Here is a 25622-nt window from a genome sequence, read left to right on the forward strand (position 1 = left end):
GGCAGGAAAGAAACCAGGAGAGTGTGGAGTCCACAGGCCAAGTGGTTTCAAGGAGCAGGGAGTGACCAACTGTGTCTCAGGCTGCCGAGAGGTCAAGGTGAGAGCTGAGAATGGATCACTGGATTCAGCAGCATGGAGGCCATTGGTGACCTTGTCAAGGGCAGTTCCATGGAACAATGGCATCTAAAGTCTGGAGGAGGGAGGACAGAATGGGAGGGGAGGATGTGGAATGCAGACAGGGCTCTTCCATGAATAGGGCAGAAGGTGGAGGAGACGGTGGGGCCGAAGGATTTGTGGACAGGAGTTGCTACTGCATGTTTGTGGAGGGGAACAGTGGCAGAAGAGAGGAGACAGTTATTGCGGCCATGTCATTGGGTAGGTGAAGAGGGACAAGATTGCCCTATACTCAGTGCTTTACCTGCCAAGTGGAGGGCAAGATTCAGGCACAGAGAAAGGCATCTGGCAGATAAGGTTTTGCTTGAGGAGGCAAATGTCCTTCCCTTCCTCCTTCCTTTACCTGGCTCCAGGGCAAGTGGGTTCAAAGCTTTCTACCAGGAAACAGATCCTTGCCAGGGCGGGGGCAGGGAGGTGTTGGGCTGGGCAGTGTGGGGTGGGGCGCCCTCCTCCCCAACCACTAACGCTTACTCAACCTCTGGCAGCAGCAAAAACCAGTAAGTAGGTGCCTCAGACCACAGCAGAGCTCAGAGAAGACACCGGAATCAACCAAAGAGACAGCATGGTGAAGTTTGCACCCTTGTCCGTGCCATGGGAGCGCAGGATGCAGACCTTTGTGGTCCTGCAGTGGGTTTTCTGCTTTCTGGCTCTGGGTAAGGTGGGCTGGGCTGGGGGGGTGGGAGGCAATGGGATTCTTCATCTCACCTGCTGGCGCCAGACAGGGTAGGGAGTGCGCCCCCCAGGGCTAGTGTTCAGCCTGTTCACTGATGCCACTACACTGGCGTTAAACTGTGGACATACTCTTTACAGACTGGTCAATAGCCATTTCTCTCTCTCACACACACACACACACACACACACACATACACATACAATACACATATCCCATGTCCTCGCTCAGAAGCTCCCCGAAATTTTGCAGCTAAAGCAAGCCCTCCAGTTCCCTGCCCCTAGCATCCCTGATGATTGACCTGTGTCTCTGCCCTAAGGGTTGTTAAAACATTTAAAATATCCCCGGTTACCCCATTCCACAGATGAGCAGAGAAGCTAATTGCCTTAAATGTCCAAGGCTGTAGGTCTGGACTCCTCCTACTGCCAGAGGAGGAGAGGGAAGGTGGTAGAGGGAGGAGAGAGGGCTGAGGGCGTGGGAGGAGGTGTGGAGAAGGGGCAGGAGGCCACAAGCCGACAAGTAGGCTGGCTCCTGGGCAAAGGGCACTGGGGGCCCAGAGCCAGGTGGGCTGAGGCCCGGGGATTACAGGGGATGAGGGACATTTTGCCCAGCTGGCCTTGGGAAAGCTTTCCCAGCAGGAGTGTGTCTGACTGTCCGTGCCCACCCCCAGCCCAGCCGGGGATCCTGGCAATGTCAGGAGCAGCACAGGGAGGTCAAGCAGCGCTGGGTCTGGAGCTAGAGGGAGGGTCGCTGAGCAAAGGGATCTGAGCCCACTCGCGCCACGAGCAGGAGCTTGTACCTTGTCCCTTATCTTGGGGACAAAGGGGAGCCCAGGAGGCTTTTTGGTACAGGAGTGACAAGGTCCAATCTGTGTGTGACAGGTCTCAGTGCCTGAAGTCTATGGACCTGCTGTGTTTGGGGTGTGGGGGTTAGACCAATAGCAGGGAGTAGCCACCAGCTAGATCAGGGTCCCATGTGGCATGGACCAAATCCAGCCCACTGATTGTTTTTGCATTTGTACAGCCCATGAGCCAAGGATAGTTTTTAGATTTTAAATGTTTGCGTAATTCAAACGATTACGTGCCTATGTAATATCCTCCAAGTCGCCCCATATAGCCTCAGAGTCTAAAATATTTACAATCTGGCCCTTTAAGAAAAAGATTGCCTCCCCTGGTCTGGCAGTGAGTGGAAAGAAAGGGCCCCTTTTCAAGGATACTTAGGAGATGAGTCCACAGGGCAGGATTTACAGACTGGCAGGAGAGTAAGGACTTCCAGTGGGGGAGTAAACACCACTCATGTTGTGAACGGCTGGCTCACGCTGGACATAGAGCAGGCATTTTGGGGAGGGGCAAAGAATTGGCCAGAGAGGTCAACCAGGCCCTGTCACTGAGGACTCAGGGCCCAGAAACAAATACTTTCCAGTGGGTTACATGTTTACTCAGTTTCCTTTCCTCTCCTCTATAATTCACACACTCACACAGGAAGAAGGTAAGCTCCATTCAAATGGTCTTGTTCTCAGCTGCATCTCCAGCTCCTAGAAGAGTTGGTGTTGATAAATGTTTGTTGAATGAATGAATGTTGGGAGCATGATGTAGACAAAAGAGTAGAATTGAATGCCAGGTCCCATCCTCCTAGCTTGCTCTGGGACCTTAGCCAATTTGCATACCCTCTCTGGGTCTCAGTAAAGTGGGTTCTTACATTTCTCCCCCTTGGTGTTACAAGGTGAAAGAAGGTGTCTCCCTTCCTAAGGGATTGAAAAGATCCCCAAGTTTGGGTTTTGCTTGCTGATAGGAGTTAAAAGGTGACCTCAGGGTGAGGGGGATGGTGGAGAGTTCTTTCTGTCAAGTGCAAGTTCCTCTTGCGTGGGTTTTTTCCTAACCTTAACATGCTATGTTAGTTACAAAAATGAATATGTGCTGTTGTAGCACATCGAAACAAAATATGTATCCTAAAAGTGAAAGACTTCCCCAAATCCTACCCTCCAGGGAGCCACTATTTTTATTTATTTATTTATTTATTTATTTATTTATTTATTTATTTTGGGCTGTGCATATCGTGGCTTGTGTGAAAGCAGCCGTGAAAGCGCGGAGTCCTAAGCACTGGACGGCCAGGGAATTCCCTCCAGGGAGCCACTATTAACAACTCTGTTTTATTCTCTAGAGGCGGTTTTCTGAAAGGGGGATCAACCCACATAGACTTTTGATTTTGCCCAAGGGCAGAGAGTCCTAGCTGAGGTTCTTTACCATTTTCTCACATTAAATATTTGTTATATAAATAAAAATGATAAAGTCTAAGTCAACTGCCAAGCCATCCTTATCCCTTACCTCCTGGCGTCTGCCTCCTCCCTCCAGATCTGCAGGTGTCCTTCCAGCCTCTATGCATGCGCATCCACAAGGGTGGACATGTTATTCTTCATGCAAATGGTGGCATTTCATTCCCACTCTTCTGCAACTTTCCCTTTCAAGTTTTTTATTAAAAAAACTTAAAGGCAAACAAAAAAGTGATCAACTCACCAGGAGTGTGGTTCGTCCTTTTCTGAATCCTCCAGGAATCACGAGGCTGATGTCAGAGCACGGGTTCCAGCAGCCATTGGCCAGCAGGCCTGGGAAGGAGGGGAAATGCCTGGAGGGGAGCTGCCTGCGATGGCAGTGACTCAGGGCTGCCGCTCCTTCCTGGTGTTCAAGAGACGCCAGATGAATGGGTTTGAGTGTGAAGTCTCCCCATTTTTCATTATTAGTGACTAATTAAATGCTATTTTAAAATAAGCTACAGAGGTGGAAGAAACCCAATTGTCCATCGGTCCATTGATGGATGAATGTATAGCAAATGCCGCAAATAACACAATGGAATGTTATTCAGCCATAAAAAGGAAGGAGTTTCTGAAACATACAACATGGATGAATCTTGAGGATGTTGTGCTAAGTGAGATAAGCCAGTCTCACACACACACACACACACACACACACACACACACACATACTTTATGATTCCTCTTATGTGAGGTTTGTGGACTAATCAAATTCATGGAGACAGAAAAGAGAATGGTGGTTGCCAGGGGCTGGGGGAGGGGGACATGGGAGTTTTTGTTTAATGGGTACAGAGGTTCAGTTTGGGAAAATGAAAAGAGTTCTGGGAATGGATGGTCATGATGGTCAATGTGAATGAACTTAATGCCACTGAACCGTACACTTAAAAATGGTTCAGATGATAAAGTTTATGTTACGTATATTTTACCACCATAGAAACTTAAAAAAAACTAACAAGTGCCCCAAACACAGCACTGGAAAGTCAGCTCCACGAGGGCAGGAATTTTTCTCTGTTGTTCACAGCTGAACCACCAACACCTGGCACATAGGTGTTCTGTGTAAACTGAAAATCTGTGAGCCCCAACCTATTTTCTCTGGCTTATGAATTTTACTACTGTTCAGACTGGGTCAAAAGTCCCCTTCTCCTGGAAGCCTGCCAGGAATGACAGACCCAGTCTACCCCACTTTCAGATGCAATACAACCGGAGGCTGACCTTTTTAAGAGTGTGAGTGCATGGTGTTGAGTGGAAGGAATGGGATGGGGAGGGAGAAATATTCTCTGGGAATGATGTTCCATTAGCATCAGGTAAGGGTCAGCCCCACAGACCCCCTGACCCTGAGATGAAGCCAGGGTTAGCTTGCTGCAAGGGACTTGGAATCGTAGGTAAGAAGGTATTTCCTCACTTGGCCTGGTCCTAGCCATGCTGCACCCCAACCCATGGGCCAGCCACAAGTTGGCCTCTTACTTCCTGCCTCCTTCATCAGGAAAGGGCATGGCAGGCAGAGGAAGCAGCATAAGCAAAAGCTAAGAGATTGAAGGAACTCAGTCTCTCAGTGTAGGTACACTGAGCAGTTCCATGTGGCCGGAGCATGGAGTGCATGTGGGTGAGTGAGGCTGGAGTGGGAGGGGGATCAGACCGGCCGTGGGGAGCCTGAATGCCAGGCTGAGCTACATGGGCTGTTTTTAAAGTTATGAGAAAGCCATGGAAGGACTTTAATTAGAGGGGGGGATCTGGCAGAATTTATCTATGGAAAGATGGGTGAGAGTGGACAGAGAGAGGGCTGGGCAGAGAGAATGTCTCCTTTTTCTCTGAGGGCCCAAAGGGTGGAAACGAGAAACAGTTAAACCAGTCACTTCTCCCCCAGGCATTTATTGAGCACCTGGTGAATACAGATACTTAACTGGACAGAGAGGAGGTGGAGGGGGGAGACTGGAGTGAATGAGGCAGCCTGGTGCAGTGGGAAAAAGTGAGTTTGGAGTTAGGCCTACCTGGCTTCAAATCCAGGCTCCCAGTGTGACACTGGATGGGCTGCATTCCTTCCTCTTTGAGGGGAGGGCAGGCTGACCCCTTCTGCCTGGGGTGAGGGCTGGACAGGACAGTGCTGCTGGTGCTGGGCATAAGGGTGGAAATCCTTCCTTCATCCCTCTGACCACTGATGATGGTTCCTGCTTCCCTCCCCAGCCCAGATCTGCATTGTGGTCTTCATAGGTCTCCTGTTCACAAGATTCTGGATCTTCAGTATCCTGTATGCAACCTGGTGGTACCTGGACCGAGACAAGCCATGGCAGGGGGGCAGGCGCATTGAGGCCATAAGGCGCTGGGTCATATGGAAGTACATGAAGGACTATTTCCCCGTCTCAGTGAGTAATGGGGCTGGCGGGGGTGTGGCCAGGACCGTAGTGCCCCACGTGTCCGTGGGGAAGTGCGGCCCTGTGTGCAGTGAGCAGAATACTGGGCTGGGAGGTAGGAGCCAGGCTTCCACCACTATGTGGCCTGGGGAAGAGTCCAGCTTCTGTCTGGCCGTGGTTTCCCACCTGCAGGGATTTGGGGCAAGTATGAGGACTGATGAATGAACAGGATTTGAAGGAGCTCTGTGGGCCATGTAGTGTGGCACACATATGTATCTTATAAACCCCTCAGTAGCCATGCTTGGGGGTGAAGGTAATAAACTTAAGGTCCTAAGAGACCCTCTAGCCCCACACTTCATAAGATGAGGAGACTAACCCCTAGAGAGGGACAAGGATGTGATCAAGTTCACATACAAAGCTCTTTTACTGATTTAAAGTTTGTGCATTTAGTCAGTTTAGAGGGACAGGGGAGAGGACCCTGAACTTGTTCTCAGATTCTTCCCCTCACTCTGGTATGTTAGGCATCCTTGGACAAGGCCTTGCCCCATTCTAAATCTTAGTTTACAAATGTATCCAGTGAGCACACTGATCCCTCCCACTGGAGTGCTTTTGAATCTCTGACTTTCTGACTCAGGGCACCTCATGGCCTTTTGGACACTTGACCCTGGACCCAAAGTTCAGTCCTGAGTGGAGCAGAATCCTTGATTGAGTGAACTGACCTTGGCTCCTTTCCTGAATCCCAGACAGACTAAACTCTTGGGTATAAGCAGCTGGGCAGGGATGATTTATTGTCCAGATAGGATGGGGAAGGCAATGGGGACTCAGAGAGGTGCCAGGCAGGGGCAGGTGGCCCTCCCCTGGAAACAGGAGAGAAGAAACATCTAGAGTGTGGCCTCTGGAGCTGAACAGACTAGGTTCTATGATCAGTTCTGTAACATACAAGTGGCGTGACCTTGGGTGAGTTACACAGTCTCTCTGAGCCTCAGTTTCCTCATATGTAAAGTGGAGATGATGCCACATACATCATTGGGTTGTGTGGATTCCATGAGACAGCAAGTAAAGCACTTTGTATGTTCTCGGTAAACTAGTAGTTTGTATTATTTTACTGAATTGCTGGGGATTCTGGGGAGATGTGGGCATGGCTGTGGGTCTAGGGAGGACTCTGATAGCCCAGAGACTGGCTGTTCTGCCCTTCACACCTGCATGGCTTCTCCCACCCCAATCTGGGAGCCCCACCTCTTCCTGGCCCTCCAGAAATTAGGTCCCCAGCTGGTAAAGCGATAGGGAATGGAGGAAACAGGCTCAAAGGGGGTAAACAGCTTGGCCAAGTCATGGGCGCTCAGCAGCAGAGTCAGAGTTCCCGCCTTGCTCCCTTCTGAGAGTTCTGGAGCCCAGCAAGGACTAGCAAAGGCTGGGCAAGAGCTCATGTGCAGGAGCCCTTAGCATCCAGTGAGCAGGGCCTCCTGGGCAAAGGGAAGGGGTGGGATGGGGCAGGGCAAGGCAGGGCAGCAGGGCAGGGGCTGGGCAGAGGGCAGGAAGTTGGCTGGCAGAGGCTTCCATGCTCATTAGGGGTGATAGATGTTGAAGGGCAGAGCAAGTGGGCAGTGCTGAGCCAACCTGAGGGGCCCGGGTGGGGGCAGTCTTCCTCGACCCCATATCTGCTTCCTCTGCAGGGTGCCCTCCCAGGACCTTGTCAGCACAAACGAGCAGGGTTTGCTGGGTCCCGAGGGAAGCCATGGGAATGTCATGGGCAGAGTCCCTCATCCCCACCCCAGGACTTCTGAGCTTTGAGATTCTGAATTCCCATCCCCCAGCTCCTCTTCCCAGGCTCGCTCTTCTGTGCCAGGAAGGCCAGAGTTTCCATGGGAAAGTATGGCCTGTAGCCTGAGAGTGTTTGTGACACCAGCTACCAAGCCAAAGAAAACTATAAGTGGTTTCTGGCCTCAAGTAGAGCTTTGCAGATTCTGGCTCTGTGGTCTCCCTCCACACTGTGAGCTAAATCCTGAGTCCACCAGGGAAGGAAAGGCGGCCTGCGAAGGGAAGAGCGCAAGCTCAGGCCCAGAGCCTGCCACTGCATGGTTTCTGAGCAACAGTGTGACGAAAGCAGAAGGTGCACCTGGGGATGAGGCGGGAGAGGTTTTCAGGGATAAGGTAATGGAGGCCAGTGCAGGCCATTCCACAGAACTGGAGCTCTTCAACTGAGAGCTCTCCAGGGGGCTGTCTTCCTGCCATCCCGTGACCTCCAAAGGACAGCATCTGGCTCTCTTTACAGCTGGAGCTGCTGACAGTTGCAGAACCTGATGCTGAGCAGCTCTGTGCCTGTCCTACCCGCCATCCTCCTGCTGCCCCAGCCAGTTAGCCCCCCAGGACGGTTTCTCAACCCTGGGACTACTGACACCTTTGGGACACTGGACTTGTTTTGCAGAAATTCCATGCGCACAGTGTTCAGGATTGTCGCCCACTGCAGGCCTGTGGCATCACCACCTGCAGAGGGCGGGCAGTACCACCAAGAGACCTGCAGGGAGTGAGAAGATGAGCACTTTGACTTGCCTGTCCTGGGCTGGGAGCCTGCAGGGGTGGCGCTGGGGCCTGCGGATTCTGGACCCCACCACCTCCCTGGAGACCCTCCTACTCTTCCACATACTTTCAAAGCGCAGGCCCTGCAGGGATCTTAGGGTGGCCGGGAGGCAGGGGGTCCCGGATAAGGAGTCCCCACATTCACAAGCCTCTGCCTTCCCTATCAAATGCATGTGGATCCCTGAGCTTCTATCAGTTCTTACTGTGATTTTACAAACTAGCATCTAGTGGTGAATTTCAAGCAAAATTAGGGCACAGTCTCTGTGTCTTGGAGCTTTCCAACCTCACCCTTAGCCTTCCTAAAGGGCTAATGGTGGAGAATCAGGCAACGTTTCCCCCAGGAGGAGCTGTCTCCACCTCCTGTTACCCTTCTCGGCACAGCTGATGACGTTCTGCACACATCGTCTTGCTCTTTGCTTTTTCACCCGACAAGCAACTGTGGCATCTTCCTGTATCAGGACAGGAAGAGCTATGTCGTACATCCCTATGGCTACACAGTGGCCCATGAGTGAATGTTCCATAATTTGTCTAAATGGGCCCTGTTGATGGACATTTGAGTGGATGCCAAGTTTTGGTATTACTAAAAATGATACTTCAGTTAATAATCTTGTTCAGATGTCATTTTGCACAAGTATGAGAAATTCTGTAGCTAACTTCCTCAGCAGTGGAGTTGCTGGCCTAAAAGGTCAGTTACGTTTTTCAATTGTAATATCGATAAATACTGCCTCATTGCGTTTAGGCAGGTTGTACAAAATTATTTTCCCACTAGCTGAGAAAGAGAATGCATAAGCAAGTGCTTCAGTGCGGGGCGCCAGGTATGCTTTTCAAGAAACACACCGAGATGGGTTCCTAAGGAAACACCTTTCCCAATGAGAATACCCAGAATTATCTCTGCTTGTTCTTATTTTCACGTCCAATAAATCCCCACCGAACGAGTGGAAGAAGTTTGTCCTCATCTGGGAAGCAATGGCGCCTCCACCTATGGTCCCCTCAGCCTTTCTGCAAAGGGTCAAGGGTAACCAGAGGGCATACTGGGGGGGTGGGGATTTGCGGAGATCAAGTCCAGGTCAAGGACAGGACAATTTGGGGCTGTTCAGCTTGGGTAGGGCAGATAGGATCAGACCCCCATTGCTGTCCCTTGGGTCCCACCAGGCTGCTCTGAGAGCAGGCAGCCAGGCCTCTGGGGCCCGAAGGCAACAAGAATCCTCAGGGTCATTCTGAAAATTTCAGCTTGGTGACAGGATGAACTTTCACGGTGTCAGAGCTGAGCCAGCGTGGAATGGACTGCTCACGCCTGCAAGGCCTGTGCAGAATTGTCAGGGAGCCTCCTGCCAGGGGCTTAGGGCTTGGGCCAGGGGCCTCAGGGCCTCCAACTCTGATGGCTGTGCCTCCCAGATAACAGGGCTCTGTAAAGGGCAGGCCCGGCAGTTACTGGCAGAGTGGAGCAGGGGTTGGTCACACACACAATCAGTGCCCCGGCGGTAATCTTTGCACACTGAAGCCTGTCCAGTAAATGGCGGGAGCAGCACTTGTTAACTCAGTTCCTCTCCTTCCACCCTCAGCCCACTTTGCCTGGAAGCTGCTAATGACAAACAGCTCTCCTCTCCCACTCCCTCTACAATATCTAGTGGTCTCCCTGGCACCCGCCATGCTGCAGGACTGACCAGACCAGGGCAGAGCTGCCAATGGGCAGGGGAACAGGTGGGTGGATGGCAGTGAAGGTCTGACATGGGGGAGCAGAGAACCACCAGGGAGACATTTGCATTGTACAGAGGGGTTAACAGGACTAGGACCAGTCTCCAGGTCTGCACGCTCTTTCAACCACCCCTGATATATCTTGCAAATGCTCACTCCCAGGTCCTAAGCGCCAAATTTTCTCATAGGGAGTTTTGTTAAAATAGGGCTCTTCAAGCATAGTGGCACCCCTGTGTGGCCCTTGATGGTGTGTGAACTATACCAATTATAATTCAATGTATCAATTATGATCATCCTGTCCTGTAGTCTTGGTAATTCCATGGCACGCGTGGACCTGAGCTTCTCAGCAGTCCTGGGAGGTAGGTGGGACAGGGTCAGATGTCCGCATTTGATAAATTAAAAGCCAGAGAGGGAAGCAATTTGTCCGAAGCCAGCAGCGAGTCTGAGACACAGATGGCACCACAGTCTCCCTAGATGCCTTCAAACGCATATCTCCATCTTCATAAGAGCCTGAGGCTCAGAGAGGGGGAGTAAGTTGCTCAAGGTCACACTGGTGATGGCAGAATCAGGGAGGGCCTGAGATCCAGCCCCGACTCACCAGGTTGCTGTCCCTGCAGCTGGTCAAGACCGTGGAGCTGGACCCCTCCCGGAACTACCTCGCGGGCTTCCACCCCCACGGGGTCCTGGCGGCTGGAGCTTTTACCAACCTGTGCACCGAGAGCACCGGTTTTTCTTCACTGTTCCCCGGCATCCGCCCACACCTGATGATGCTGAACTTGTGGTTCTGGGCCCCTTTCTTCAGGGATTACATCATGTCAGGGGGTGAGTCTTCCCACCCCTGGGTAGCCCAGGATGATGAGGGCTGGAGGCATGGAGGAGGGATCTTAAGGAGGACTTCTAACAATTCTGTGCTTAATCCAAGAACATGTGTAGTGGAGAAGGAGGCTAGACCCAAGGAAGCACTTCCCACAGCTCCGTGCCCAGCAAGGAGCTCGGCAAGGGGTTGGGAAGAGGGGGAGGACTCAGTCCCAGTCCTCAGGGAACTCCCAGTTCGGGGGGGTGGAGCCCAGAGCACATCCTCCTCCACCATCCCTGCCCCCTTCACACCATACTTGACCTTCTTCCTCTCCCCAGGGCTGGTCTCATCAGACAAGGAGAGCGCCGCTCACATTCTGAACAGGAAGGGAGGTGGCAACCTGGTGGCCATCATTGTTGGGGGCTCCCAGGAGGCACTGAACGCCAGGCCTGGAGCCTACAGGCTGCTGCTGCGGAACCGCAAGGGCTTCATCAGGCTCGCCCTGATGCACGGGTATCGGGGGAGAGGGCTCTCGTTCAATTGGAGATTGGCAAGGATTGTATTTTAGTGGGAAGACAGCAGAGATTAATGCAGATCCTATTTTGGCAGGGAGATTTTTTTTTAATTAATTTAATTTATTTATTTTTGGCTGCGTTGGGTCTTTGTTGCTGCATGTGGGCTTTCTCTAGTTGCGGCGAGTGGGGGCCACTCTTCATTGCGGCACGCAGGCTTCTCATTGCAGAGCACGGGCTCTAGGTGCCCAGGCTTCAGTAGTTGTGGCGCATGGGCTTAGGGGCTCCGAGGCATGTGGGATCTTCCTGGACCAGGGCTTGAACCCGTGTCCCCTGCATTGGCAGGTGGATTCTTAACCACTGTGCCACCAGTGAAGCCCTGGCAGGGAGATCTCAATCCATTCACAATGAAGATTCTGTGTTGGTGACGATGTACTGTCTCATTCCCAAATACCCAGAGAAGAGTCTAGAAGGGAGATTTGGTGATTAAAGGGACTAAGTGTCAAGGGTCATACTGCTGAAAGCTTGCATTAGATCTGAGACGGAGGGGATCTGGGAGAATGGAGTTTGGGGCATTGCTTAGAACTATTCTCCTACCTTGGAGCTTCTTTGAAGAATACAAGCTAACTGGGGCAGGTCAGACTTTTCCAAAGTTTGCAAATGTTTTTTTTATCTGGGAGGACTCTCTGCAGCATTCTAGTCTCCCTGTCATGTTACAACTGCCAGGCAGTGGTCCTGAGAAGAGCTGGGACCTGCCCACAATCACAAAGCAAGGCCATAGCAGGACTGGGAGACACCAGAGGCCTCCTACTTCCGGCCCAGGGCTCTGTTCTCTACCCTAATTCCTGGTCACTGGGTCCCTGCAGGAAGCTAGGTGACAAGCTTGCACCTTCTTGCACCTCCTAACCCTCTCTCCTGTCTCCCTCCAGGGTAGCTCTGGTGCCGATCTTCTCCTTTGGGGAGAATGACCTATTTGACCAGGTTGACAACCCTCCTGGCTCCTGGTTGCGCCGGACCCAGAACCGACTGCAGAAGATCATGAGAGTCTCCCTCCCGCTCTTCCATGGCCGTGGTGTCTTCCAGTACAGCTTTGGTCTTATGCCCTACCGCCAGCCCATCACCACCGTGGGTGAGCCAAGACCCAGGCTGGGATGGGGAAACCTACAGGGCAAGGGGCCCAGGCTGTGTGCTGCAAGGGGACATGCACATGGGCCAGACACATCTTTGACCTTGTGGAGCTCACATTCTAGACTGGGAAACAGTTACACAGGCAGATATAAGGCAGTCTGGGAGGAGAACTCTAACAGAGACACAAAGAACAGTAGCCACTACTGAGTACCGAGCACCTGCTGTGTGCCAGGCACTGTACTGGCTCCTTACGTGCAGCAGCTCAGTTATCCCAACAACCTTGGAGGCAGGGACTGTCATCCCCATTTCACTGATGGCAAACTGAGACTCAGAGAAGTTAAATCATTTCCAAAAGAACACCCTGCCCTTGAGTAAATAAGTTGAGGTTTGGTCAGGATCTATTTGACTTTATTATTATACCAAAGAAGGAGGGTTTAATTCTGACCAGATGATCTCATAAGGCTTATTGGAGAAGATGGATACAAGGGAAGGGCATTCCAGGTGTTAGAATTGTGTGTAAAGTAGCAATCAGCAGCCTATGAAAGAGAGCCTGAGGGATTTTCCTGTAAATGATGGGCATGGGCTTCAGTGCTTGGACTTAGCACCGTCTTTCCAGCTATTTGGACAGCTCATTTGCTTTCTTCTTGGATTCCACCTAGGTTCCAATGGCAAAGCTTGTAGAGAGAGGTCTGTTCATCTCCAACCACCCAGTCATTCCTTAGTTGAGTACAGACTTGGTCAGTCCCCTACACCATGACTTTCTCTGGGTTGTGTGGTAATATTTTCATGAATATAATTCACATATGCTGCCTCCAGAGCCATTCCCAAGAGAAGAACACAGCAGCTTCTTCCTGAGCCAGGCAGAACCAGAGGAAGGAGGTACATAGGGCCTCCTGATCCCTCGCTAGAAAGGGGGCACTGCAGGCCAGCATGGAGAGAGACGGGGGAAGAAGGGCGCTTGGGCTGTGGGCCACCTCCCCCCAAGACATACAGGCGCTTCCCATCACGGTATCTGAGACTCCCAGAGCCACCTGGCCTGGAGGTTAAGAACACACCCCCAGGGCTTACCACCTGGCACTGATTCTTCCTGGCTATGTGACCTTGAACAAGTTACTTAACCTCCTTGAGCCTCATCGCCTGACCTGTCAAAGAGGAATAATAGCAGGTTCTATCCGTATAGGATTGTTAGGATGATTATAGGAGATATTGCTTGTAAATGCCAGCTGGTGGTATTGTTAATATATCAGAATCTTGGAGTTGCCCTAACATCTTAGAACTTATCACCCAAAATGAAATTGAAAGTGAGACAGTAAGAGCACTTTCCTGCACCGATGACCATTGTGGTGTGAACCCCAAGGGCACTGCAACTCCGGTGGTTCCTGCTCTGGGCCACCTCACTTCTTTGTGTCTTGCAGTGGGGACGCCCATCGAGGTGCAGAAGACACCGCATCCCTCACAGGAAGAGGTGGACAGGCTGCACCAACGCTACATGAAGGAGCTAAGCAACCTCTTCGAAGCCCACAAGCTCAAGTACAACGTCCCCAGTGACCAACACTTGGAATTCTGCTAGTGCCTCCCCAGAGGAGGGGCTGCCCCAAAGGGCAGGGCTGGCATTAGGGAGAATAGAGGGAGGGGCTGTGATCCCAGAAGGCTTCGCGGAGGTGTCCGTTGAGCACATCTCCAAAGCCTTCGATGACTCCTGCGTTTCTAACCCATGCCAGGCCCCGAGTCACAACTGGCAGCATGGCAGAGGAGACCAGACTCTGGCATCTGTGATTTGCACTCCTGCTGTGACCCCTCTGCAAGGAGCCCTCTCCTTGGTCTGCCCACCTGAGAAATGGGAGAGATGCTGGGAGGGAATAATGTCCGGGTTCTCTGTCCTCTGTGGTCCTGTCACTCAGTGGGCAGGAAATATTACCAGGTTTTTCTTCCTCTGCCTTGAGTGACAACTGCAAGAAGCCACCAGCTGCAGCCCTTTCTCCTACAATTTCCCTCATCCTGCATGCTGCCTGTCCCAGCTCCTCCCTCCCTGAGCTGGAGAGGAGGGCAAGGCCACAAAGCCCCTGCGCTCACCCTGGGCACCTTTGAGTGTCTGAGTCCTCTGAGCCCTGAAATGGCAGCCAGAGGGGTCCAGAGGTAGGGAAGGAGAATTGCACTCTGTCATCGGCTGAATGACCGGGAGCGGACTTCTTCGCCGTCCTGAGTCTCAGTTTCCCCGAGTGACTAGGATGACCTCTGAGTCTCAGCTCTGACATCACATGGGCTGAGAGCTCCATGAGGCAACTCCTACTCCATCCTTTGTAAGTTCAGCCCTGGCCTTGGTATAAAAAATGGGCTCCATAAATGTCAATTCATCAAATGACAGATTCTGTTTTACTTTTTTTCTCATATTCCCCACTTCCACCTGGGAGCGCTGGTCAGAGCCTCACCTTTGCCCCCCAGCCTGGCCCCCCAGCCCTGCTGCCCTGTCTCCCCTTCCCAGATGGTGGATCAGATGGGCCAAAGAATGGCATGTCGCCTCTTTCTTCCTGACCCGTCTACTCCAACTTACCACTTCTGGCCTGTCCTATGGGAGAGAAGGGGACTGGTTATATAAAGATACAGGGTAGCCCAGCCAGAAAACAAACGCCAGACATGAGGAGTGAATATTCCTCTGTGTCTACAAGCAGGGTAGATGGGGACACACCCCTGATGAGAAGAACTCTGGGTCCCTGGGTCTGTGACATGTGTCATTAGTGAAAGGACAGGATGGTAGGGTAGGACCGGTACTGTGAACTCCCACACCTGGAGCAAGAAAATAAGGCCTTTTCCCTCCAGAAGTTATAATCACACCCATAAGTACAAATGGGGGGCGTTCTGAGAATGTAAATTTGGGCGTAAGCCTGGCCCAACCCTTTTCAGTGACTCTGGGCAAGTCACATCTCTTCCAAACTTCAGTTTTATCATTGGAGAAATAAGGATCACAATACCGAGCTCGGTTTTCTGGGTATAGATAGTATTATGACGTAATTAGCCATTTCATGTCCTGTGAGGTATGGTAGGGAGTAGGTGTAATGAGGAGTCGGGTCATAGATGTGCCCAGCATCTCATGATGGCCTGTTCTGACCCTATGAGGTGGGTGCTATAGGGTCACAAGAGAGGTGGGAATCAAGGGCATTGGGGTTCAGAGGGGGAGTGATGGTTTCCACCAGGGGAAGACGGAGGAAGTGGCAGGTGGGCGGGGCTGTGAAGGAAGGGCAAGATTTGCCAAGGAGGGAAGGACCTGCCCGCTGGGTAAGGAGCCTCTGCAGACCTTAGTGGCTGAAGGAGGCAAGGATTTATCATGTCCACACTTCTGTGGGTTGGCTGCTGGTTCTTCTCAGTCTTCTTGCTCTCCCACCTGCCATGTCCTGGGACCTGCTGATCCCTTTCCCCAGATGCTCTTTCTCCTCCACCCAATCAAAGGTCACCTCCTTTGTCAAACCTTAGCACACCGCACCCACCCTCGACCCTGCTCTCTGCCCCACTGCCCTGAATCACGGTTGGTTACCCATCCTGTGGGCTAGCTTGGAGGTGAAAAGGCCATGACCGTGAATGGGTGAGTGATCTACCATGTTCCCAGGGGACTGGGAACCCCGAGGCCAGACCGCATCCTTGTGACCGTCAGTGCCCTGGGACCTGGGGACCTCAGCATCCCTGGTCAGCCTGGGAGGTTGTATAAACGACTCACACCGCACCTCCTCTTGGGTCCTACGGGCCAGGCCTGGGCAAGGGTGAGGGTGAGTCCGGGACTTGCTCTCAGGTGATTAAACTAGTTCTCTGTTGCTGTAGATCAAATACTCTAAAACTTTGCTGCTTTACACACCACCATTTAGTGTCTCACAGTGTCTGAGGACCAGGATCTTGGAGGGGCTGTGCTGAGGGTTCAGGCTCATGTGTCTCATGAAGAGGCAGCCAAGCTATTCCCGGGGCCGTGGTCTCGGAGCCTCGAGTGGGGCTGGAGGATCCACTCCCAAGCTCGCCCCCACGGCTGCTGGCAGAAGGCTTCAGACCCCCGCATGGGGACCTGTCCAGAGGGCTGCCAATTGTCAATGACACTGCTTATCCCAGAGTTAGCAAATCACGAGGGACGGGGAGAGAGAGAGAGAGGAGAAAACCAAATGCCTTCTACAGTCTAGTCTCTGAGTCACAGGCCATCAGTTCTGCCTCCTAATTCCATCATTTTGATGAGAGGCCCTGAGTCCAGCCCACACCATAGGAGGGTGTGACACCTGGAGGTGAGGTCACTGGGGACGACTTGCTGGTGCTCCCACAGCAACAGCGACAGCAACAGCGCAGGACACTGGACCGGACAAGCCCAACGCTGTGGATGCTGCCGGATGCAGTCTGCCTGGAGGAAGAGGCTGAGCTGGCCACACAGCAGGGCCCCAGGTGGGGCACAGGTATGAGCAAAAGTCAGAGGTGGGAACCACGGCATGGCCATGACCCCTGACCTGGCTGGGAGGCAATACAAGGTGACCATCAGACTTAGGGCACCTGAATGGGAGATGGGGGGAAGGGGAAAGCCTGGCTGGGGCAGAGGGAAGGGGATCCTCCCTCTTTCACAGCAACCTTGCAGGCCCCATGTCGAAGACATCAGTCACACGAGGTAGGAGCAGAGAGCCTGATCTCAGAGGAGGGCTGCCTGGAGAGCTACCCAAATAGGAATATCCACACTGGACTTTGTGTGAACAAAAATGTCCTTTTATGTGTTGAGTGCTGACACTGGGGTGTTTTTTAAGTAGTTGACCTCCCCATCGATACAGCGAGCCAGGAGCTGCACAGCAAGGGTCCGATATTCCACAGCACCTGCTACCTGACACCCCCTCAGGGCTCCCAGCCTGCCCGAGGGGCCTTGCCCCGGAAGATCTCCCACCCAACACACTGGCCAACTCAGACAGCCCGAGGACCACAGGACTTGTCAGGCGTGGTAGAGAGGCTCAGAGGCCCTCAGGGATGGGCGGAGCTGCGGTCTCCTCCTGAAATCAGGCTGCCCTTTGACCTGGGAGAAGTTCTCAGACATCATTATCCACCGGGGACAAAGCCTGCTGGGGCCCAGCCTGCTGACATAGCTTACCTGCCGATGACGGGTGGGACAGGAGTCAGCCAGCACAGCTCTGCCAGCAGCCACGTGGCTCGGCCCAGCCTCACCTTCTCAGGGGAACTGGGCTTCGCTAGGTGTCAGGAGGGGGCGAGGCGGGAACATGGGGGCTGCTGAGCGAGCAAAGCAGAGAGGAGGGAGGGGCAGGGCACTCGTGGGTGAGAATTACTGGGGAGGGTCAGGGTCGAGGTGAGGTTTAGGGAGCAGGAGGCTGAGGTTTAGGCCTTTGTGCAGCAAACTTCTATTGAGATAGAGGTGGGGCAGGCAGACAGGGTCCCTGACGGTGCCTCCTGGCCTGCTGTCTGGGGGAACTAATGTCCAGTCAAGAAGTCAAGAATTGATCCCCCAGGTAGGAAGGAGCCCTGGGAGGTGCTTGAGCTGGAGCGGGTCATGGGCCGGGTCAGAGGGGCGGTGGATGCCTGGGGCTGAACTGGCTGTCTGTCTTAGTGACCCCAGGGGAGGGCAGAGTCAGGTCCCTGTGCCACTTTCTAAGACTCTAGAGTCCAGGTGGATGCTTCCCAGGTGCACTCTGTCTCTCTTACAAATAGTTGGCAGGGCCATGCTCCCTCCTGAAGCTCTGGGGGAGGATCTGTTTCCTTGTCTTTTCCAGCTTCTAGAGCTACATGTATTCCTTGGCTCATGGGTCCCTTCTCCATCCCCAAAGCCAGTAGAGAAGCATCTTCAAATCTCTTTCTCTGTTCCCATTGTCACATCACGTTCTCCTTTCTAGATCTACTCAAGTCTCTCTCTGCCTGTCTTATAAGGATACATGTGATTCCATTTACAGCCCATCCAGATAGTCCAGGATAATCTCATCTCAGGATCCTTAGTTTAATCACATAGGCAAAGACCCATTTTCTCCACATATAAGGTCATATTCACAGGTCTAGGCATTAGGACATGGATATCTTTGGGGGGCCACCTTTTTAGCCCACCACAGATGCCAAGCAAACTATTCATTCTCTTGGAGCCTCAGATTCCTCATCAGGGAAAGTTATGTATGCAAATGTATGTAAATTAGGAGACTTGATCTGCCCCTGAACCACAAACTGGGGAAGGCAGACGCCTGAAGAGCATCTTGTCTTGGGCAGATGAGTCCTGACCCTACTCCTTCCCTGTGTGCTCCTCTGCTCCAAGCTAGCCAAGGTCCATGGCAGGCCAGGGCTGTGTAGGGAAAGGAGCCCCAGCTGGGAATCCTATGACTTGCATTCAAATACCAGCTCTTCCAACGAGACCTCCAAGGTCACTTACCATATCTGGAATATTTTGCGTTTCCAAGAAACTCATGTATGTTAGTCCTGCCTTGGGAGAGGGTTGGGCAGGGACCTCTGAGGTCCCTGTGCTCTGAGATATGATGATTACAGACCTTCACATTCGTGGTATCTTCCTATTGCTAAAGAATCTCGGTCCGTCTCCTAGTAACAACGATGATTTTCACTGAGCCCCCTGGAAGAAGGGCCATCTCTCAACGGAGTGGCAGGCTGCTGGAGGTCCATTGTGGGCGGAGGGGAGAGCATCCTTGTTTCTCACTTGCTTCCATCCAGGCCCACTGGTCTAGACCAGGCTCAGCAAACTACACTCTGTGTCTGAACGACCTATGGGCTAAGAATGACTCGTACAGATGAATGTCTGCCATCATTTGTTTGCAGGGGATGCTGACTGAGCCCCAGTTAGGTGAAATGTCACTCTCCAAAAATTCTGCCCTTCTCAAGAGTAGACCTGTAGTACAAAAAACTGTATTCAATTATTTACTCTGATTTTTGTCGACTAAAATTTTGTGGACATTTCTTTCCTCTTTTGTTAAATAAATACTGCATAAAGTCCTCCGTTTCCTCTTGGCCTGTAAAACCCCCATCAGCCCCCACTAATTGGCTGCCCTACATTCCACTCAAATCACTCTCAAGCCATCCCCAGATCCACCCTGCACTTTGGAGCCAGAAGGACCTCCCCAGTGTAGGTCTGACAACATCAGTCCCCTGATGAAACTGCCCAGTGGATTCTCTGTGCCCTCAGGATGCCTCTGGCCCCTTAGCCGGCTTACTGCCCTTGCAGGGTGGGCTCTGCCTTCCTTGCCAGCTGCTCCCTACCCTCCTCCAGCCTTGCTGAGCTTCTGCCAGTTCCCTAGGACATCGAGCTTCCCCTAGTGCCAGCATTTTGCAACAAGGTCTTCCCTCTGCTGGAAAGACCTGTTACCCAAATGTCATTTGTCTTGGTCTTTCAGGAGTCCTTTCAGACACCACCTCCTCCAGAAAGCCTTCCCTGATCCCACCCCCTCCATTTGGTCAATTCCTGACTGTATTTCTTCCTCTTCAACATCATCCTGTCAGATCAACCCGCTTCTGCAGACTTTCAGGGTCTTCTAATCTTGCTTATCTCAGGTAAAAGATTTGCTTTACACCCTTCTTTGTCTCCTGCATGTTCTGTGTCAAAATCCTTGTGTGGGTTGCTGATTTTAAAGCCCCACAACGCCAGGCTGAGAGTGGAACCTGGAGCTGCCAGGATACCTCACCCTAGGGTTAGCTCCCATCTGGAACAGCTACTCTTCCCTGGCCCGGCCCACTCTGGTCTGCTTGTCATCCTCATGCTCATGAACTAGGCTGACACTCAAGGGCGTAGGCCTGGGCCAGCTTGGGACTTCAGTGAAGCCACCGGAGAGGGAACTGGTGCATGAATATCACTCCTTCTTGCTAACTCAACCTCAGCTCCTGATAACCAATGCTTCCTTCTCTCCAGGGCCACCCTTTAAAGTATGCGGTTTATACCATTGACCTCAGAACCAGCCAGGACTTTGCAGCTATTATAGAGCATAGGCTCTGAAGCCAGAATACCTGGACTTAAATCCTGGCTCTGCCTCTTACTAGCTGTGTGATCCCGGGCAAGTTTTTAAACCTTTGTGCCTCCATTTCTTCAACTGTAAAATGAGACAAATTACAGTAGTATCTACTCCATAGAGTTGTTTTGAGGCTTCAATAAATCCACACAGGTAATATACCTGAAACCAGAACTGGCAGACAATACGCACTGAAGTTTAGCACCTGTTACTACCGGCTGTAGTTCATGAAAGCTGCTGCTTCTCCTTTCGGAAAAATAAGGACTGCGCCACCCTACCTCCAGTCTTCCAATGCTTCCCCCACAGAACATCACTTCCCATCACCCCCCAGAAACTACAGGTTCCTCCTGCAGTTTCTCTGAGATGCACTGTCATCTCCTCAGTGCAAAGCGGTTCAACAGTGATTCTCCAAGAGGGGGCTTCAAACCAGCAGCTTTAGCGTCCACCCAGGAACTTGTTAGAAATGCAGATTCTCAGCCCCACCCCAGACCTACTGAATCAGAAAGTCTGGGGGTGGGACCCAGCAAGCTGTGATTTACCAAGTCCTCCAGCTGATTCTTTTTTTTTTTAAATCTTTATTGGAGTATAATTGTTTTACAATGGTGTGTTAGTTTCTGCTTTATAACAAAGTGAATCAGTTATACATATACATATATCCCCATATCTCCTCCCTCTTGCATCTCCCTCCCACCCTCCATATCCCACCCCTCTAGGTGGTCACAAAGCACCAAGCTGATCTCCCTGTGCCATGTGGTTGCTTCCCACTAGCTATCGATTTTACATTTGGTAGTGTATATATGTCCATGCCGCTCTCGCACTTTGTCCCAGCTTACCCTTCCCCCTCCCCATATCCTCAAGTCCGTTCTCTACCTCTGCATCTTTATTCCTGTCCTGCCCCTAGGTTCTTCAGAACTAATTTTTTTAGACTCCATATATATGTGTTAGCCTACGGTATTTGTTTTTCTCTTTCTGACTTACTTCACTCTGTATGTCAGACTCTGGGTCCATCCACCTCACTATAAATAACTCAATTTCGTTTCTTTTTATGGCTGAGTAATATTCCATTGTATATATGTGCCACATCTTCTTTATCCATTTATCTGTCAATGGACATTTAGGTTGCTTCCACGTCCTGGCTATTAGAGCTGCAATGAACAATGTCGTATGTGACTCTTTTTGAATTATGGTTTTCTCAGGATATATGCACAGTAGTGGGATTGCTGGGTCATATGGTAGTTCTCTTTTTAGTTTTTTAAGGAACCTCCATACTGTTCTCCATAGTGGCTGTATCAATTTACATTCCCACCAACAGTGCAAGAGGGTTCCCTTTTCTCCACACCCTCTCCAGCATTTATTGTTGGTAGATTTTTTGATGATGGCCATTCTAACTGGTGGGAGGTGATACCTCATTGTAGCTTTGATGCATTTCTCTAATGATTAGTGATGTTGAGCATCCTCTCATGTGTTTGTTGGCAACCTGTAACTCCAGGTGATTCTGATTTACAGGAAAGTTTGAGAACCACTGCAGCGGAGTGTAGCATAGTGGTGTATTTTGTTAGCTCTGGCCCAGAGTGACTGCACCCTCCTCCAGGAAGTTGTTCCTGATTTACCCAGAACCCCCTTTCATTGACCCCCGCCAACTTCCTCCCTGCATTGCAGTCATTTGTGCCCAGAGTGCCTCCCCAGATTGCAAGTTCCCTGAGAGCAGGGTTGAGTCTCACCTATCTCCGTGCCTGCACTGGCCTTTGCTTAGAAAGATAAGCTAAATCAAGCACACCGCATCTCCAGTTTCCTCTGACTGAGGCTACTATTACTGGGCTTCTGCTCTCTGGGACCGTCGCTCACATTGTGGTTTTCCTCTGGGTATGTTTTCATCTCCGTGCTGGGATGCCTCTTTGTCACTCCTAGTGTCCTCCAGTTTTAATGGTTACTCGGGACATTTTACCCTTCCCTCCCCCATTATGTTTGTTCAAACCTGTTGGACAGGTTGCCCCATCTCCTGGTAAATCTGGCCTCCCAATTTCTGTTCCAATCATATCTCTTCTATTGATAACATTTGTCAAGTACTAGATACTAGGCCCTGTGCTGGGCACTTCGTTCATTCTTTTAGCCCTTACAACAACCCTAGGAAAGAGATACTTTACTTATTCCCACCTGGATGGAGCATAGGGATACTGAGGCCTGAACACAGTACGTAACAATCACATGTCATCTGTGTCACCTTGTGGGCTTCTGAACAAGACTGCATTTGAAGAAAAGAGTTCACTGCTAAGGAAAGCTGGGAAAACTACTGATGAAAAGTAATTGTCTTTTTTAAAAATATAATTAACATATAATATTTGTGGGCTTCCCTGGTGGCGCAGTGGTTAAGAATCCGCCTGCCAATGCAGGGGACACGGGTTCGAGCCCTGGTCTGGGAAGATCCCACATGCTGTGGAGCAGCTAAGCCCGTGAGCCACAGCTACTGAGCCCACCTGCTGCAACTACTGAAGCCCACGAGCCTAGGGCCTGTGCTCTGCAACAAGAGAAGCCACCGCAATGAGAGGCCCGTGCATCACAAGAGTAGCCCCCGCTCGCCACAACTAGAGAAAGCCCACGTGCAGCAACGAAGACCCAATGCAGCCAAAAAATATATATGTAATTTTTGTTTCAGGTGTACAGCATGATGATTTGATATATGTATATTGTGAGATGATCACCACAATGAGTCTAGTTAACATCCATCACCACACATAGTAATTGTCTTTTTTTTTTTTTTGCGGTACGCGGGCCTCACACTGTTGTGGACTCTCCCGTTGCGGAGCACAGGATCCAGATGCGCAGGCCCAGCGGCCATGGCTCACGGGCCCAGCCACTCCGCGGCATGTGGGATCTTCCCGGACCGGGGCACGAATCCGTGTTCCCTGCATCGGCAGACGGACTCTCAACCACTGCGCCACCAGGGAAGCCCAGTAATTGTCTTTTAATGTGTCTGTTTCTTCCCCCAGAATGCAGGCTCCCAGAGAGTAAGGACTGCACCCCCAGATCAGCACAGGGCTAGGAGGGTCTCCAGAAAGGTGAGCAAGAGGGAGGGATGGATAACAAAGCACGCACGAGGAGCTCTCGGTGTGAGGGGAGATTTACTCCCCATCCCTTCCCTGCAGGGGAAAGGTTCTGGGAGACTTGAGTAAGAAACTTACAGATGGAATGATGCAAGGGGCACTTTCTGTATGTTTTGCAATAAAAACTTGCTAAAATGGGGCAGGGATTGTTCTGAAGGCTGGTTCCCAAGTGTTTCAGGCCTATTCCTCTCCAGTCGGCCAGACCTGTCCCACAAGACAGGGCCAAAGGCCACTACTGAGCCCGTACCCCCAGGTCAGGCATTAGAGCTGGAGGTCAGTGCTCCTGGGTTCTTGTCTGAAACCTGAACTTATCTTCAATCATCTCTTTGTGCTTCAGCCCTACCTCCATGTCACCAAGTCCTAGAGATTCTAAGCCCTCAGCATCTCTCCAGCACGCCCTTCTTTTTTTTTTTTTTTTTTTTTTGCCGTGCGTGGGCCTCTCACTGTTGTGGCCTCTCCCGTTGCGGAGCACAGGCTCCGGACGCACTGTCTCAGCGGCCATGGCTTACGGGCCCAGCAGCTCCGCGGCATGTGGGATCTTCCCGGACCAGGGCACGAACCCGTGTCCCCTGCATTGGCAGGCGGACTCTCAACCACTGCGCCACCAGGGAGCCCCAGCCCTCCCTTCTTACATTTCACCCACCACTGCTTTAGTTCAGTCTACATCCTCAGCACCTCTCCCTTCCTTCCTCCCTCTCTCCTTCCCTGCCTCCTTCTTCCTTTCTTCCTTCCAACATTAGCCAAGTCCCTCCTGTGAGCCAGGCCCGGTGTCGGGCACTGGGACACAGAGAGCACACTAATTCTACCTTTGCCCTCAAGTAGCTGCTTCTCTGCAGGACATGTGTATAGACACTCAGAGTTATAGATGCTCTGAAAGAAAGGAGCTAGGGGTCTAATGGGGACACAGAGGTGGAGAGGGTCCTCCTAGGGCCATTACCCTCCAGACCCACTCTCCACCTTTCTCTACCGTAAACTCTGCCTGGATTCTCTGTATAGACTGTGTCATTGGGCTCCTTTACCTTCTGGCCATTGGAAAGTCCTGGCAGAAGATGGGAGGGAGGGAGGGACAGAGAGTGACCTTGCTAGGTCACTATGGACTGTCTATGCCACAGCTGCCGTCAGGCAGCCCTCCCCACACACCTCCCACTCCAGCTGGCCTCCTCCCTTTGCCCTTCAGGCCACATGCCCCCCAAAATGTCACTGGCCTTGGGGTACTGCACCACCCCTTGAATTTTTCCCTGTATCCTGCCTACAACTTTGCAAACAGTCTTTGTATTAAGATTTCCTCAAATTACCCAACTGCAGCTATGCTGTTGCCTGTGGAGACCCTGACTAATACAGGGCAGAGGTAGTCAGGAAGGGTGCCATGGAGGTGACACTGAAGGTGTTCTTACCTGGACAGTGATCCTTCTAAAGCCAAAACTGACCTTATGTCATCCCTGCTAAAGCCCTTTGTGGCTCCCCATTTCTCTGAGGATAAAGTGCAGACGCCTTAGCCTGGCACCTGAGACCGTACACCATCTGGCCCCGATGGACAAGCAGCATGTGGTGAAATCACTCAGACGGGGGACAGGAGAGATTTAGAAGGGAGGGACGGAGTCCCGGGAGGGAGGGAGTTCCGCGCCCCGAAGCAGCCCTGCCTGGCAAATTCCTGGATGGGGAAGGAGGAGGTGGGTGACATGTGGCACCGCAAAGCCACACCAGGCCCCCCTCCCCTTGCCATCACCTCTGTCCTCCAACCCTCCAAGTGAGCCCAGCACCGGGAATGAGTTTGACCCAGACAAGCCCTAGCCTTGGGCCATGAGAACTGGTTCAAATCCCAGCCCCAGCATTGACATCTGGCAAGCTTTTTGGGTCTCTGAGCCTGAGTTTTCCCAACTACAAAATGGCAACAACCTCACAGGGCTATGAGAGAAGCTTAAAGGAGGAAAAGGATGGGAATTTCCTTTTGTCAAGCAGCTCCAGTGTCAGGAACTCCCCGTCTCCCCCATCCCACCCCAGCCTTGTGAAGCAGAGAAAGCACATGGACTTGGGGCTCAGGAAGACTTGGATGTGAATCCCAGCTTCGCTACTTAGTCACCGTCTCATCTTGGACAAATCCCTTTATCTCCCTGTACCTCATTCTCAAAGCAGGGTGGTAATCACTCCTGGCAGGGTGGCTACGTGGACCGGGTGAGCTCACACAGGCCAGGACCTGCATGGAGCAGAGCGCTTGTAATTGTTTGTTTCTGCCTTTTGCCCTGTGCCTCTCTTAGGACAGGTGTCCTCTCTGCCTTGCGGACCGGCCACTCACCTCCTCCTCTGTGCAGTGGAGGGGCTGAGGCTGCCATCACTGTTAGGGGTCTCCGAGGTGCCAGTATCCCA

General features: G+C 51.9%; 1 protein-coding gene across 1 annotated transcript; it reads left to right on the forward strand.

Moving 5' to 3' along the window:
• Window positions 1-701: 701 nt before the first annotated feature.
• Window positions 702-14534, forward strand: MOGAT2 (monoacylglycerol O-acyltransferase 2). The gene is made up of 6 exons (XM_079930224.1): window positions 702-827; window positions 5334-5512; window positions 10390-10594; window positions 10907-11081; window positions 12010-12209; window positions 13624-14534. The coding sequence occupies exons 1-6, from the start codon at window positions 737-739 to the stop codon at window positions 13776-13778; spliced, it is 1005 nt and encodes a 334-aa protein (XP_079786350.1). The 5' UTR covers window positions 702-736; the 3' UTR covers window positions 13779-14534.
• Window positions 14535-25622: the final 11088 nt, after the last annotated feature.

This window comes from Stenella coeruleoalba (genome assembly GCF_951394435.1).
Source record: "Stenella coeruleoalba genome assembly, chromosome: 8".
Lineage (NCBI taxonomy): Eukaryota > Metazoa > Chordata > Mammalia > Artiodactyla > Delphinidae > Stenella > Stenella coeruleoalba.

Excerpts from the sequence above, each read along its gene's own strand:
- MOGAT2 (XM_079930224.1), top strand. The coding sequence starts at position 737 with ATGGTGAAGTTTGCACCCTTGTCCGTGCCATGGGAGCGCAGGATGCAG. Across the intron at positions 11,082-12,009 it reads AGGCTCGCCCTGATGCACGG|GGTAGCTCTGGTGCCGATCT; the intron begins GTATCGGGGGAG and ends GTCTCCCTCCAG. Across the intron at positions 12,210-13,623 it reads CCAGCCCATCACCACCGTGG|TGGGGACGCCCATCGAGGTG; the intron begins GTGAGCCAAGAC and ends TGTGTCTTGCAG.